The sequence below is a fragment of the Schistocerca piceifrons genome, chromosome 1 (genome assembly GCF_021461385.2).
Source record: "Schistocerca piceifrons isolate TAMUIC-IGC-003096 chromosome 1, iqSchPice1.1, whole genome shotgun sequence".
In the NCBI taxonomy this organism is placed as follows: Eukaryota; Metazoa; Arthropoda; class Insecta; order Orthoptera; family Acrididae; genus Schistocerca; species Schistocerca piceifrons.
The window spans coordinates 700,315,855-700,333,449 of NC_060138.1; the positions used below are offsets into that span (position 1 = coordinate 700,315,855).

Consider the following 17,595-nt stretch of genomic DNA (forward strand, 5'->3'; position numbering starts at 1 on the left):
AGACTCACTAGCTGTATCTTACGAGTTCTGCTTGTGAGTGACATTTAGCTGTTGAACTGCACCTCCCTTGCCATGCAGTGGCCACCCCCATCACTATTATTGTTCCCTCCTCTACTACACTGTCTGCTCAGATACAGGTCAAGTTATTTTGTATAGATCCTGTGCCATTTATCTTGTCAGAGGGTTCACCACCTAAGGAGGTAGACATTCCTTATATATTAGTGCACTTTTTATATGTGTGACCCCATTGTTGGGAGAGATGAGCATTGTTTGTGTAGGGGTGGGGGTGGATTTATTTTTTCATGCCATTGTCTGTTTTCTATAAACATAAATATATTTATTTTTTGTTTTTCCCTGTTGTAATTGTGTACAAAAGTAATGAAATAAGTTCTTCCTCCATAGGGTGCAGGTGAAACAGGATCACATATGTGTCACCACCCAGATGTTGCAAAAATATCTTTTACTGGATCAGTAGCCACAGGGGTAAACATCATGACAGCAGGTAATTAGTGGTTTGCATTGCAAGCAAGATGTATTTTATCGCTGTTTTCCGGTGTATTGAATATTTTTGTTACCTGTGTTATATTTATCGGTATTGGAATTTGTACTTTGAAAGTAGGTTAATAGTACTTAGTGTGTGTATGTTGTATGTAGACTAGTTGGAATGTCAACAGTATGATGAAAAGGATAGATTGCTACCCACTCTAAAGATGACATGTTGAGTTGCAGACAGGCACAATCAAAAGACTGTTACACATTGAGATTTTTCCATAGCCTTCTTCAGAAAGGAAACTCCGCACACGTTCACATAAGCAGACATGCCTCACACACACACGACCGCAATCTCTGGCCACTCCGGCCAGAAATATTTTGGCCAGAGTGGCTGGAGGTAGTGGTGATGTTTGCAAGAGATGTGCTTGCTTGTGTGAATATGTGTGTGGTTTCTTTTCTGAAGAAGGTTTTGGATGAAATCTCAATGTGTAGCAGCAACTCAGCATACCATCTTTATGGCATGTAGCAATCGATCCTTTTCAGAATATTGTTGCCTCAAGTATTTGTTTCGTTCAATTTGATGAATAGTATAACCAAAAACAATGTCTGTCTGTAACCAATGTGTAGTTTTCAAGTCCCACACTGGACAGTGTATGGATAACTGACAGTTAATTTTGATTCTGCAGTAGAAACTGTTCATCAAAAAATCATAAATGGATTTAAATGTGACAGTGAAACTATTTCTTCAGGGATCTACCTATTTAAGTTCTTCAGAATTTCTGCAGCACTCTCACCACAAGTAGATATCAAGTGGCAAATACTAAATAAAGCTCCATATGTGTGATTTCTAGGTATCCAGATGGATAATAAACTGGAGTAGCAGCAGCCTGTGGATAAGTTAACTGAAGTTCTGCCAAATTTGTATTAACCAACTACTCCCACTATGCTGATCTGGAGACACAATTGCTAGCTTTCTTTCACTCATTAGTGCACTATGGAGTAATTTCCATGGCAATGCAGTTAGGATGAATAAACCGTTTATTCTGTTGAAGCAACTAGTAAGAGTATTAAGCATGATTGTTTATTGAGCATCTTGCAGAAGCCTCTTTAGGGACTGTGGGATTCTTTATGTACCAGTACATCTACTTCTCAGTAAGCTTTATAACTAATAAAATGAGTCAATTTAGGATGAACCACTGTAGTAGAACTAAAACTTAATTTGCAAATTGAGTATGCACCCCATTCTAGGATTGAGGATAGAGTTGCCGTTAGGCATCTTACGTGAAATTGGAAATTTGGAAATGTCAAGAGAGTTTAAAACTAAGGAAGAGATTACTTTATTGAAAGTTCCTGTCTTAACACTTGCACTCAGGAGAGTAAATTTTGCTTAACATTAGTCATCTTGAACAGATTTTTAACTTCTCCGGTACATAGACAGCTAATAGTTTGCAAAATTTTAGATGGAGCTAACCCGAACAAATACCATTCATTGTGTGTTTCATGTGATGCCTATCATCAATGGGGAAAAAAATTATTTGTTTTTCACAAGAAATGAAATGTTTGTATATTCATTCAAAAGAATGGCCCCAAATGTCTAGTGTGATATTCATTTTAATAAAATGTGATTATAAAGACAGGAAAACATTAGTTCAGCAGTACTCAATAGTGCTGTTGCATGGTGCTACCAGAGAGATTACAGGGAAGGGCTCTGGAGCTGTTCACGTCTGTGACGTACTATAAATCACATGTGTCCTCTGGGTGGTGCCAAAGAACAGCAGCCACTTGAAGCAAATGCCTAAAGCCAAGGAGCAGAGGCAACCAGGTAATCTCTAAGATCTCCTAGCTAAAATGAATTTGTTACAATACATGGACTCAGATGGTTCTCCTCGGGACCCTCCAGCTATAAACTTTGGACCTATCATCAAGATATGTCAAATCAACAGTGAAGGCATAAGTAAATCAAGATGCAAAATCTTACAGACTATTTTATGAAAATATAACATCGATGTTGTTGTTCAGGAAACACATATTGAAAATGTAGAGCAAATGAATCAGAAGAAAAATTCCTGGCTTTGAATACTAGGAGCTACATAACACTGTGCTTATAGAGCGGCAACATACGTATGATCGTAGATCTAGAATACACATCTGTGGAAGTACAAGGAAAGTGATGGAAATGGAGAAGCTGTTGTAAATTGGACAGAAGACCATAGCTTACATTTGGTGTCTAATGCAAAAGATAAAGTAACATTCTTATCAGCAGCTTGGAGACAGGAGTATAATTCTGCTCTATGTTTTGTAACAACTAACAAAAATAAATTACCTCTCCATAGTTCGCAGTTCGTATTACAAGACTTCCTACACGGTCAATACCATCCAATCTTAATTGAAATATGGACAGATATCCTACTCATTTCATCCTTTCCATGACTGAGATGGAACTTGAGAAAAGTAAAGTGGGATGTATTTGTGGACAAATGTCTTCTTTGGATTCCCCCAAAAGCAAAAAACTATGAGAGGCTTATTGGAGCTATGATGTGAATCATCGACTTGTGTTCAAACAGTATCTGTCAGTGTATTACTTTCTTGCTAACGGGTAGTATTTTTCTTCTCAAGAGATCATTAGTTCAGTCAAAAAATTACTTTTCCACCACATAAGAACATATGGTCTTTTCTAGATAGATAACCAAAAACTTTTTTTAATTCCTGCAAAATTCTGGGGAAAGGACAATAGAAAATAGTACCTGATCATGCTCTCACTACTGTAGTCTTTGGGGCTACAAGGGGGATGGGTTTCAGACTAATCATTCTGCAGGATATGATGTAGACCATTTGTTTATGCCCTTATGTTTTGTTTTTTCATATACTGTGCACTTTTAACTAATTACACCTTTATCTTCTAAGCAATTTAAACGGGACCTTTTTTAAATGTTAATTGTATTGTATTCCCACATATATGTAAAGAAGACTTAGGTTTTGATCTTCCATGAAACATTAAAAATAATGTATCCAGACTGTTTGAAACAAGTATCTTGTACTGCCATAGATTATCCACTGGAAGGTTGCTTATAACACTGTTGTGCTTTACAAGGTCTGTTGGTGTTGGAAGGGGTATGCTTTTGACAACATTTGTAGGGCAACCTTCAGTTTAATTTGAGTTTATTATGTAACAATTTCACTTTCTTCATCCACTAAAAATATTACCAGTAAAAGCCTGTAAACCAGGATTTAACTTGAAACCTTTGAAACTACAGTCTTGCACTTCCCATTGGAATTATAACTGAGCATACAAGTTGTGCCGTCAAGAAACCAAATGTTTGAAATAGCACACCAGGAACCTCAGCAAGGATGTTGCAGATGGGTGCATTTATTGGCAGGTTTTAACTACAGAATTCTGTTTGTTGCATTTTGCTCCAAACTTTATTAGTCAAGCTGCTGCCACCTCTGAAGTAGATAAATGTGTAAACGTGTAATGTAATGAGGATATGCATTGTTATTCAGTTAAACAGGCAATCCATAAGATATCAAATACCTATCCAGAAAATTGATTATTATTTGATATAAAACAGCTTCCGATTCGTTTTGTGTATGTTCCGATTATGAAGAGGGAGGGGGGGGGGGGGGGGGGGGGAATAACCAAAATTCCAGTATGGCAGGCATGTTGACCCACAGGATCATTCTTCAGCCAGTGGAGTGATGTTGCCTTGTGTACACTTTCAAGTTACGTAATCAAGTTCGCCATCTCTTAACGAAATCTGCAGTTAAGACTGTAGCCATTTTGAATGAGATGTTTTAAGTGACCCTCTAAGGTAAATGCAATGCTGTGAGCAGTTTTCAGATTTCAGATAGGCTAGAAATGTAAACTGAGACAAGCCTCAAGCTAATTCACTTTAACTATCAAAAAGTAAAATTAGAAACACTTTCTTTGAAGATTGTGGTTGAGCAATTGATTAGATAGCTGAGTTGAATTCCATGTCACAAAGCACATTCCTGCTCATTTTATCAGAACACTGAACAAAAATGCATTGCTACTAAATTTCTGTGATTTCTACTCACAAGAGACTAACAGAAAAAATTACATTGTCATTTATCATAAAATGAAGAATGGATAAGAAAAATTATACTGTGTCAACTAATGAGATTCGGTGCTGCAGTTAAAGGATTCAAATAGCAGCAAAGCCAGTGGATGACACCACTGTTAAAATATGCCAAAAATGCAAGCTAATTGCGACAACACGTGAGTATGATGCTCATTTGTGTCTTTAGTGTGATAGGTATTGTGCACAATAATTTGTTCCAACAGGACAAACTGTTAATCAGGACTTTCACCTGGGTGTTTTGAAGAAACTTTATGAAAATGTGCAATGGAAATGTCCAGGTGAAGGAGGAGGGGTTACCTAATGCAGGCAAAGTTAAGGAAAAGTCGTAGCAGACCATCAACAGCATCCCATTAGTTGAATTCCAAAACCATTTCTAACCATGGGAAGGTTGTTGGGACAAGTACATTGCAGCCATTGGATGTAACTTGGAGGGAAATTGAATAAACTTAATAAAACCATTTTATTCTATGGCCATATCTATTACTTTTAAGCCTCCATTCATAGTAATTATGATGCTCCTTACATAAAAGAGAACATCATAAGAATTTCCAGTTCTGTAAAGGACATACTGCTACTAAATTGTGGCTAGAATTTATTATACTGGTATGGCCTTAATAATGAAGTGATGTAGTTTAAGCAACAACGTGATACATACAATAAAGTCACTGCATGATTCAGTAACAATGTTTTACACAACATTTAATTTTTTGTTTTCATTTATATTTAAATAGATAGTAAAGTACAATAATTTGTTTATATTAAAATGTGAAAATATGTAATAAAAATTGTTTTGTACAAAATAGTGTAATACTAAAAGTTTGTCAAACTTAAGAAGCTTGGAAGGTAGGAGATGAGGTACTGACGAAGTAAAGCTGTGAGGATGGGTTATGAGTCAGGCTTCGGTATCTCAATCAATAGAGCACTTGCCTGTGAAAGGCAAAGGTCCTGAGTTCATGTCTTGACCTGGCACACAGTTTTAATCTGCCAGTAATTTTTATATCAGTATGCAGTATGCTGCAGAGTGAATGTTTCATTTTGGAAACATTGCCCAGGCTGTGGCTAAGCCACATCTTTATGATGTCCTTTCTTCTAGGATTGATAGACCTGCATGTGTCACAAGAGAGCTTTTGTGAAGTTGGGAATGTAGGACCTGAGGTCCTCATGGAAGTAAAAAAATAAAATGAGCGTAAATCTTTGAGGATGGGTTGTGAGTCACACTTGGGTAGCTCAGTTGGCAGAACACTTGCCTGCGAAAGGCAAACGTTCCACGCTACTGTCTCGGTCCAACACATAGTTTTGATGTACCAGGAAGTCTCATATTAGTTTGCACTCCATTGCAGAGTGAAAATTTTATTCTCTTTGTTATACATATTTTATAATTTTGAAAAAAATCTTTAGTAGTAGTAGTTATGATAGTAGTTATTCTATTACTATCATTATTATTATTATTATTATTATTTCTTTCCTTTCTCAGATGTTATGTCTGGTTAAAAATGGAAAGTGATGCAGACCTTGATCAAGCATGACTTCCTTTTAACTGTACGGTATATGTTACATTGCATTTAGGAACTTTCGGGTAATTGAACATGTATCAATAAATACAGATTTCTGTAGTTGTATATATACGTTTGGATGTAGCTGTATTGCGTTGATGTACTGGTGGATACTGTGTGGTATGACTCCTGTAGTTGAAAGTATAATTGGTATAATGTCAACTTTATCCTGATGCCACATGTCCTTGACTTCCTCAACCAGTTGGATGTATTTTTCAATTTTTTCTCCTGTTTTCTTCTGTATATTTGTTGTATTGGGTATGGATATTTCTATTAGTTGTGTTAATTTCTTCTTTTTATTGGTGAGTATGATGTCAGGTTTGTTATGTGGTGTTGTTTTATCTGTTATAATGGTTCTGTTCCAGTATAATTTGTATTCATCATTCTCCAGTACATTTTGTGGTGCATACGTGTACGTGGAATCGTGTTGTTTTATTAGTTTATGTTGTATGGCTAGCTGTTGATGTATTATTTTTGCTACATTGTCATGTCTTCTGGGGTATTCTGTATTTGCTAGTATTGTACATCCGCTTGTGATGTGGTCTACTGTTTCTATTTGTTGTTTGCAAAGTCTGCATTTATCTGTTGTGGTATTGGGATCTTTAATAATATGCTTGCTGTAATATCTGGTGTTTATTGTTTGATCCTGTATTGAAATCATGAATCCTTCCGTCTCACTGTATATATTGCCTTTTCTTAGCCATGTGTTGGATGCGTCTTGATCGATGTGTGGCTGTGTTAGATGATACGGGTGCTTGCCATGTAGTGTTTTCTTTTTCCAATTTACTTTCTTCGTATCTGTTGATGTTATCTGATCTAAAGGGTTGTAGAAGTGGTTATGAAATTGCAATGGTGTAGCTGATGTATTTATATGAGTGACTGCATTATGCATTTTGCTACTTTCTGCTCGTTCTAGAAAGAATTTTCTTAAATTGTCTACCTGTCCATAATGTAGGTTTTTTATGTCGATAAATCCCCTTCCTCCTTCCTTTCTGCTTAATGTGAATCTTTCTGTTACTGATTGTATGTGATGTATTCTATATTTGTGGCATTGTGATCGTGTAAGTGTATTGAGTGCTTCTAGGTCTGTGTTACTCCATTTCACTACTCCAAATGAGTAGGTCAATACTGGTATAGGATAAGTATTTATAGCTTTTGTCTTGTTTCTTGCTGTCAATTCTGTTTTCAGTATTTTTGTTAGTCTTTGTCTATATTTTTCTTTTATTTCTTCTTTAATATTTGTATTTTCTATTCCTATTTTTTGTCTGTATCCTAGATATTTATAGGCATCTGTTTTTTCCATCGCTTCTAGGCAGTCGCTGTGGTTATCCAATATGTCATCTTCTTGTTTAGTGTGTTTTCCCTTGACTATGCTATTTTTCTTACATTTGTCCATTCCAAAAGCCATATTTATATCATTGCTGAATACTTCTGTTATCTTTAGTAATTGGTTGAGTTGTTGATTTGTTGCTGCCAGTAGTTTTAGATCATCCATGTATAGCAAATGTGTGATTTTTTGTGGGTATGTTCCAGTAATATTATATCCATAATTTGTATTATTTAGCATGTTGGATAGTGGGTTCAGAGCAAGGCAGATCCAGAAAGGACTTAATGAGTCTCCTTGGTATATTCCACACTTAATCTGTATTGGCTGTGATGTGATATTATTTGAATTTGTTTGGATATTAAGTGCGGTTTTCCAATTTTTCATTAGTATGTTTAGAAACTGTATTAATTTAGAATCTACTTTGTATATTTCCAATATCTGAAGTAACCATGAGTGGAGTACACTATCAAAAGCTTTTCGGTAATCAATGTATGCATAGTGTAGCGACCTTAGTTTAGTTTTAGCTTGATATGTCACCTCTGCATCTATTATCAGTTGCTCTTTACATCCTCGTGCTCCTTTGCAGCAGCCTTTTTGTTCTTCATTTATAATTTTGTTCTGTGTTGTATGTGTCATTAATTTCTGTGTAATGACTGAAGTTAATATTTTGTATATTGTTGGTAGGTATGTTATGGGCGATATTTTGCTGGGTTTGCTGTGTCTGCTTGATCTTTAGGTTTCAGATAAGTTATTCCTTGTGTAAGTGTATCAGGGACTGTATATGGGTCTGCAATGTAATTGTTAAATAATTTAGTTAGATGTGAATGTGTTGAGGTGAACTTCTTTAGCCAGAAATTTGCTATTTTATCATTTCCAGGGGCTTTCCTATTGTGCGTAGAATTAATTGCTCAGGTGACTTCATGTTGCAAAATTATCACTTCAGGCATTTGTGGTATCATCTTGTATGAGTCTGTTTCTGCTTGTATCCACCGTGCATGTCTGTTATGTTGTACCGGGTTTGACCATATGTTGCTCCAGAAGTGTTCCATGTCTGTTATGTTTGGTGGATTGTCTATTTTAATGTGTGTGTTATCTATTGTCTGGTAAAATTTCTTTTGGTTTGTGTTGAATGTTTGGTTTTGTTTCCTTCTATTTTCACTTTTTTTGTATCTTCTAAGTTGTTTGGCCAATGCTTGTAATTTCTGCTTCTTTTCATCTAATTGCTCTATCGCTTCTTGTTGTGAGATTTTACCTAACCTTTTTCGTTTTTTGTCTGATACTTCATTTCTTATAAATTGTGTTAGCTGTCCAATGTCTTTTCTCAGTTTTTCTATTCTGATCTGCAGCCTGTGTTGCCATGCTGGTTTTGTGGGTTTCTTCTGTGTGTTGGTTGGTTCTTATCTCTGCCTACTGTGTATATTTAGTGTAGTGAGTGCTCCTACATAAACCAGTAGTTGTAACTCTTCCATAGTTGTATTTTCATTTATTTTGTTGTGTATGATTGTGTTGATAGTTGTTATTGTTGTTTCGACTTGTAGGTTATTTGGTGGTCTATGCAAGAACGGTCTAATGTCTGTATTTGTGTCTTTGTATTCTATATATGTCAACTGAAATTTTTCGTCTATATCTAACATGTGTGTCACTTCATGTTCTATTTGTGCTTGTTCTGGTGGCTGTCTTAAGATTTCGTTTTCCTCTGATTGTTTAATTGATGCGTGTTGTTCTTTGTTTGTTTTCTCTGGGATGTTTGAGTCCACTACTGTATTTTCTTCTTCTTCTGATTGCTCATTATTTTGTTCCAGTATTTGTTGTACTTGTTGTTTGATGTTTTCTATTTCTGACTGGGGTATCCTGTTATTTTTTATTATTACACGGATCTGATCAGCTAGCCGTTGTTCTGTTAAAAATTTTAGTTCTGGATATCTGGTAATAAATGTTGTGTATACTTGTGATCTGTATCCAGTTGTGTTGGTTCCTAAGTTTGTTGTTTGGTAGTAACAGAACATGAGGTGTTGGTTAACTTCATATGACCATCTCATCCTCTGTCTTTGTTTTCCTTCTAGAGTGGTTGCAGGAAGCATATCCTGCAAAACACCTCTATTTGGGTTTAAATCATTTGCCGTGTGGCTAGCAGTGTCGTTACCATTGTGGACGGGCATAGGGTTCAAGCGTCGTCCCCGACCATGACAGCGCTTGTCCGAGGCTTCATTAGTTCTGTCCTGAACCAACTAATCACACTAAAAGGGGGGTTAGCCATATTAGTGGTTTGTTCTTTTCGTCGCCTTTTACGACTGGCAGAACATACCGAAGGCCTATTCTTTTCCCGGGCCTCCACGGGGGATTATTATTATTATTTCTTTTCTTTCTCAGACGTTATGTCTGGTTAAAAATGGAAAGTGACGCGGATCTTGATCAAGCACAACTTCCTTTTAACTGTACGGTATCTGTTACATTGCATTTAGAAACTTTCAGGTAATTGAACAAGTATCAATAATTACAGATTTCTGTAGTTGTAAATATAAGTTTGGATGTAGCTGTATTGCATTGATGTACTGGTGGATATTGTGTGGTATGACTCCTGTAGTTAATAGTATAATCGGTATAATGTCAACTTTATCCTGATGCCACATGTCCTTGACTTCCTCAGCCAGTTGGACGTATTTTTCAATTTTTTCTCCTGTTTTCTTCTGTATATTTGTTGTATTGGGTATGGATATTTCTATTAGTTGTGTTAATTTCTTCTTTTTATTGGTGAGTATGATGTCAGGTTTGTTATGTGGTGTTGTTTTATCTGTTATAATAGTTCTGTTCCAGTATAATTTGTATTCATCATTCTCCAGTACATTTTGTGGCGCATACTTGTATGTGGGAACATGTTGTTTTATAAGTTTATGTTGTAAGGCAAGCTGTTGATGTATTATTTTTGCTACATTGTCATGTCTTCTGGGGTATTCTGTATTTGCTAGTATTGTACATCCGCTTGTGATGTGATCTACTGTTTCTATTTGTTGTTTGCAAAGTCTGCATTTATCAGTTGTGGTATTGGGATCTTTAATAATATACTTGCTGTAATATCTGGTGTTTATTGTTTGATCCTGTATTGAAATCATGAATCCTTCCATCTCACTTTATATATTGCCTTTTCGTAGCCATGTTTTGGATGCGTCTTGATCGATGTGTGGCTGTGTTAGATGATACAGGTGCTTGCCTGTAGTGTTTTCTTTTTCCAATTTACTTTCTTCATATCTGTTGATGTTATGTGATCTAAAGGGTTGTAGAGGTGGTTATGAAATTGTAGTGGTGTAGCTGATGTATTTATTTGAGTGATTGCTTTGTTTGCAATGTCTGCATTTATCTGTTGTGGTATTGGGATCTTTAATAATATGCTTGCTGTAATATCTGGTGTTTATTGTTTGATCCTGTATTGCAATCATGAATCCTTCCATCTCACTGTATTATTATTATTATTATTATTATTATTATTATTATTATTATTTACATAATTCTTTATGACCACTAATAACATTCATAATGCAAATTAATAAAATCATAAATAAACATAGAATTTATGTAATTCCAACATTGTGTTGGTATCAGTATCAGCAACACAATAAGTAATGCCCCATTTTTCTTTTTTTTCTCTCAGAACATATATATTGTTAAGAGTCAGAATTTTGTGAGAATATTCATCAACAGGTCTTGTCCGTGTCCTATTTTTCTATGCAGTCTCCATCACGTTCTATGGCCGTACGCCAACGTTGTGGAAGAGCATGTATTCCCAGCTGGTAAAAGCTCTTGTCTTGTAGACATAGCCATGTTTTCACTGCATGACTGGCACTCTCATCATCTTCAAAGTGTGTTCCCTGTAGAGAATCTTTTAGTGACACAAAGAGATGGAAGTCTGAGGGTGCATGATTCAGCATGTTTGGAGCAGTGGCTGTGACAGGACATCCCAAGCCTGGCTGATCATGGAGCTCAGTTTCTGCATTTCCTGAGGCTGTAACTTTCTTTACCCATTGCCCCACTGCAATCCTTTCAACTGCATCATCACCATACGCTGCACTGCACACAAATGTTTATGGGTGTTCAAGATGGTTTCTTTTTCTGCACACAAGAATTCCATAACAGCATGCTGTTTGTAATGTGAGTCATATGTGGACGCCATTTTGACACTGTACTGCAGCTCCGCCATGTGCCAGAAAAGTTCGAAACTTCACCGGTGCCCAGAACAAACATCAAATGTGAATCACCGACAAGGACATCTTGGGTTGTCGGGTGTTCTGCCGGATATCAGCGTCGTACTTGCACGATATTTCGGTCACGTAGCTCGAGACCTTCATCAGGTGCGACCTGAGACTGCTCCTCGAGTGGACCTGGTCCAGTATTTATGCCTATGGCCTTCCCCCTCCACCAACTGCTGCAGGCGCTTCCTCTGTGGTCTGCGCCCATTTCCTCTGACCTGCTGGAGCGTTGCTGCTCCGTTTTCCGTCCGCTGCGGTTCTAGGTGTTCCCTCTGCAGTCCGCGCCCACCAAACCCGCTCCTGGGGGTTTCATCTACGGTCTGGGGTACCAGGCGTTCCCCCTGCGGTCCGCGCCCGCTCACCACGACCTGTTGGAGCGTTGCCGCTCCGTTTTCCATCTGCTGCGGCTCTGGATGTTCCCTCTGCGGTCCGCGCCCACCAGTCCCACTTCTGGGTGTTCCATCTTCGGTCTGGTGCTCCTGGCAGTCCGTCAGGGGCTCGTTTACCATCTCCATGTCTCTGGTTCTTCTGTTTGTGTAGTGTTGCAGCTGACCCCGTTCATAAGATGAATCGTGACACAGGGTACCAGCTAAGCAGAGCCTGGGATCCAGCTCTGGAATTGTTAAAGGAGCAACGGGGTCAGCTGCAACACTACACAAACAGAAGAACCAGAGACATGGAGATGGTAAACGAGCCCCTGACGGACTACCAGGAGCACCAGACCAAAGATGGAACACCCAGAAGTGGGACTGGTGGGCGCGGACCGCAGAGGGAACATCCAGAGCCGCAGCAGACGGAAAACGGAGCGGCAACGCTCCAACAGGTCGTGGTGAGCGGGTGCGGACCGCAGGGGGAACGCCTGGTACCCCAGACCGTAGATGAAACCCTCAGGAGTGGGTTTGGTGGGCGCGGACCGCAGAGGGAACATCGTGCAAGTACGACGCTGATATCCGGCAGAACACCCGACAACCCAAGATGTCATTAGATCGCCGGGAAAGCCTGAAGAGTTACACCGACAAGGACGTTTGTCTATGTTTATTAATGGCCTTTTTTTTTTTTTTTTTTTTTTTAATGTGGGGTATTACTTATTGAATGACCCTTGTATTTGTAATTTATTAATTAAAATCTCTATCAGTTGCAAATAATATTTTTATTAGTGACTAGTTTAGAACTTTTCATTCATTCTCGAACCATTATCTGCATTAGAAGCTATAATGTTATCAATAAAACATGAAATACGACCATTTTATGTGCAAAGTAATAAATATTTTATGAAATACCTGCATTTGTAATATTTCACTGTACGTAATACATTTATTCTTACATCAAATCGATATAACAAATGTTACTCAACTCTATTATGGTAAATTACACTCAAAATTGTCTTTGGTTATATAGAACAATTTCCAGCAACATCTTTATATAGCAAAATGCATCACTGATCTCTTTGCCTCTTGGGTGAATTTTCAGTAGTTGTGAGATGAGTATTGTGATAACCATTGTTGAGAAAAGTGTGGTGTGAAGGCAGACATTTTTATGGAAAAAAAGTGTGCAATTGATAATTTTGTGTGTTATGATGTATTCTTCAAAACAGAGTGTTTAACGATGGAAAGGATCATGAGAAAGTTTCATGACAAATAATTTTAAAGTTGATATTCTTCTAATTCTGGCCTTATCCTACCTACTATTCAATTTGTACTCAACTCAGAATGTTAGTTAAGCAATAGATAGCTGACAAGATGCCGTGTGTTGACTGTGCCATATAAGTGAGCAGATGCTGGTCAGTGTAAGGAGGTGGGGGAGCTGACAAGCTAGCTGCTGCAGCCGAGCAACATGGAAAACCTGAAATTGGTAGGGAGGAGGTGCTGATGCAAACTTAAAGGCAATGTAGCCATATGGCAAGGAACTGAGCATCTTACAGCTTAGAATATTCACTGAAATACTAAAACTACTTCTAGACATAGTAGGAAAAATCTAAATCCTGCACTGAACTCATACTAGTGAGATGAGCTCGATAAAATAGTTATTAAGTGCATAAAGTCATTATTACAAAAGTTAACATTTATGTTAAAATTGTGTATGAACTCAGTAATGAATGATACAAAAGCCCAACACAGCCTTACAACACACAGTTGGATAGGGCTTGATGTTAACTAGAGGATGATATTGTTTAAATTTTTGTTGAACAAATACACAGATTGTTGCAAGTAATGTATTGAATGATTCATAAAACAAGGCCAAAAGAAAGATTTCTCCACATACACACAGCGGTCCGCAGGAGTAATTCATCCCATTGTTCCGGTATCCTGATGTTATTTAGTAGCAATTTTGGTAACATTATGTCTGTAGCAGTGTGATTTGAGCAACATAGGACTGCAGCATCCTGCTGAATAAAGTCATTCATTTGGCCAGGTTGCTGCATTTCTGTGTGCATTGTACAATATTGATAAAATTGTATAATGCAAATACTGGATTACAAGTAGCTGAAAGTGTATGTCATATATGTTTGAAATACATAAATGTTGTAATATGTGTTATGGACTGTGGTCAAGTTGGAGGTTGCTGCATAAAGTTGCTGATCACATGACCAAGTTTTTAAATAGACAGGCAGAATGGAATTTGTGATCTTTGGTCTTCATCTGTTGGTTGGTGTGGTTGGTTTGGTGAAATTTGTACAGGACTTGGAAATATTTTAGCATGTTCCAGTTTGGGACTCAGAAATGTGAGGGGTGTTTTAAGTAATGCAACACTTGTTTTTCTGAAAGCAGGTTGGTTTTATTCAGCTTTCCAATACACCGTATTATACCCCACTATTTTAGCTGCGAAACTTGTTCTTTATTCTCCCCCCTCTCCCCCCCCCCCCCTCCCCCCCCAACATAATCTCCATTCAATGCCGTGGTCTTAGACCACCTTACTGTGAGGGCCTGTATGTGTGCATGATACCTTTCTACTAATCAACATTATAGTGATCTTGATGCATCAATCCAACTTCCACATCATGCACATACTGCTTCTTCCGAAGTGCATCCATTATTGGGCTAAACAAATGGAAGTTGGAAGGCGCGAGCTTTGGGCTGGAGCGTGGATGAGGAAGAACAGTCCAATGAAGTTTTGTAATCTCCTCTCTGGTATGTAGACTTGTATGGGCCCTTGTGTTGTCATGGAGAAGGAGAAGTTCATTTGCATTTTTGTGATGGAACACACTTAAGTCGTTTCTTCAGTTTCTTGAAGATAGCACAAAATACTTCAGAGTTGATTGTTGCACCGTGAGGGAGGACATCAAGCAGAATAACCCCTTCAGAGTCCCAGAAGACCATCACCTTGACTTTAGCAGCTGATGGTGCGGCTTTGAACTGTCTCATCAGAGGAGAGGTGGTGTGGTGCCACCAATGTTTCATCACGATGATGATCGACTAAAGATCATTACGATCAGCTGCATAACATGCAAGCAATTCCACACAGATAGTCTTTTGTTGCTCTTTATGGTCGTCTGTTAGACGGTGAGGAACCTATTGGGCATGGACCTTTGAGTACTCCCAACTGGTGGACAAATGTGTCAGCACTACTACCAGAGATATCCAGTTGAATAGTGAGGTGTTTGTTTGCGATCCATTGATCTCCTCAAATGAGAGTATCTGCAAATTCCAACATTGCTAGAGTCACAGTTGTGTGCAGCTTGCCAGCAAAGTAGAGATCGAACAGGTTTGTGCGGTCTTGTTGTGATGATGATAGTTGCCTTGCCCAATGACTCACCTCATGGGAGGAATGCAGGGCTGAAGATCAAGTTGAGACATACCTTTCCAAATATTTAGTTTGCACCAGGTCTGATTGTGGGATCCTTTCTAACAACAAAGCCTCTGTTTTTTGTAGGGAACTTAGAGGACAAGTTGGGGGGAGTGGGGGGAATATCTAAAATGAGGAACGGGTCAGTATTGGTATAAACAACATCCCTTCCCAGTCACGTGCATTGCTTCCTTGTGGCCAACTGGATGATGTCCCAGTCTCCATCAACCCCCCCCCCCTCCCCCCAATATTGGAAGTTTGGGAACATGTCCTCTTGATATAACAGCAGCTCCACATGTTGGGAATGTGGACCTCTGACACATAAGAATGTTTCTTGTGCCCCTCTCCCATTTGTGTCAACTGTAGAGAACTCCACTCCCCTGTTCACTGAACTGCACTGTTTATCAGAAAGAGAGGAAGATAATGGAATATAAGACACTGTATAGATTGACCTACACAGAGGGAAGAAAGAAATACAACCGTCTAAGTCCTGTACACATGACGTCCTCCTGTGCTACAGCTACAATGACGTTGCCCTTTCAGAAAATGCCATCCCTATCAGTTATGCCTCTTAAAGTGGGCCCCCAGAGCCGCCAGAATTCATCTGCCCCCTTCATGGTTGGAGGCACTCCTCCTCCTGTTGCTCCCCTAACATCTACTTCCAGAACAAAGCTCCCCCAGCCATTGGGGACATATATCTCCATCCCTCAGCCAGAGAACAAACAGCCTCCTCTCGCAAGGAAGACATCCCTCGGGGACATTGCCTTCCAAGGCTTCTGCTGTGGTGAAGCTGGGCAAAGCCAGTGGCTGAAGGAGCCACAGGCTGCTAGTTGTAGGGCTTCCCAATCAACATCAGTTCCTGAGACAAACTCAGAGAAGCCCTCCCAGCCAGAGAAACTGAGAGAAAAGTGAGAGGATCAAAAGAAGAAGCCTGTCAAGAAGAAAGAGATCCCGGTGAACCCCATACCACTGCTTCTGGCAGGCTCCAATTCTGAGGGTTAGGTGGAGATCCTAGTGTGCCCTGAGGACCTAGATCTCCCTGGAGCCTCAGAACCAATGGACACCGAGATTACAAGCCCTTACAGGTTGCAGAAGGTGACCTTGAGGCATAAACTGCCTCCTTGGTGACTTCATGCCTTGCCGGACTACAGAAAGCATCATCCTCCAGTGAAACTGTGGCAATTTTCCCCCCCACCTGTCTGAGTTATGACAATTTGTAAACATTACACTTGATTTTTGTTTTGCCCTTCAGGAAACCTGGTTTCCAGCAATGTGGTCCTCCACCCTTCGTGCTATCAGGCGTATTACAAAAATCATACTGACAGTAACAGGATGTCACTTGGAGTCAGTAGACATACCCATACCTGTGCCTATAGTGCACCTGTGTCCCTTCAAACACTTTTAGAAACTGTGGCTGTCAGGGTGAGGACAACACAGGAAATTACCATTTGCAACATCTACCTTCCTCCACATGGTAAAGTACCACACCATCTATTGGCTGCACCAGTTTCCCAACTCCTCCCACCTTTTCTGCTTCTGGATGATTTTAATGCCCATAACCCTTTGTGCAGAATTTTTAATTTAATAGTCATGGGGGACTGGAATTCGATAGTAGGAAAAGAAAGAGAAGGAAAAGTAGTAGGTGAATATGGAATGGGGATAAGGAATGAAAGAGGAAGCCGCCTGGTAGAATTTTGCACAGAGCATAACTTGATCATAGCTAACACTTGGTTTAAGAATCATGGAAGAAGGTTGTATACATTGAAGAGGCCTGGAGACAATGGAAGGTTTCAGATAGATTATATAATGGTAAGACAGAGCTGTAGAAACCATGTTTTAAATTGTAAGACATTTCCAGGGGCAGACGTGGACTCTGACTACAATCTGTTGGTTATCAATTCTAAATTAAATTTGAAGAAACTGCAAAAACTCAGAGATGTAAGGAGATGGAACCTGGACAAACTGAAAGAACCGAAGGTTGTAGAGAGTTTCAGGGAGAGTATTAGGGAATAATTGACTAGAACGGGGGAAGGAAATACAGTAGAAGAAGAATGGGTAGCTTTGAGAGATGAAATAGTGAAGGTAGCAGAGGATCAAGT

General features: G+C 38.9%; 1 protein-coding gene across 4 annotated transcripts in view; it reads left to right on the plus strand.

Annotated features, from left to right (window-relative positions):
* LOC124710318 (4-trimethylaminobutyraldehyde dehydrogenase A-like) overlaps positions 1–17,595 on the plus strand; it is a 203,434-nt gene that overhangs the window by 116,145 nt on the left and 69,694 nt on the right. For all 4 annotated transcript variants that reach the window (XM_047240915.1, XM_047240914.1, XM_047240918.1 and 1 more), the window contains exon 5: positions 403–502. In XM_047240915.1, the coding sequence (XP_047096871.1) occupies positions 403–502 (100 nt within the window). The remainder of the gene's footprint in view (positions 1–402; positions 503–17,595) is intronic.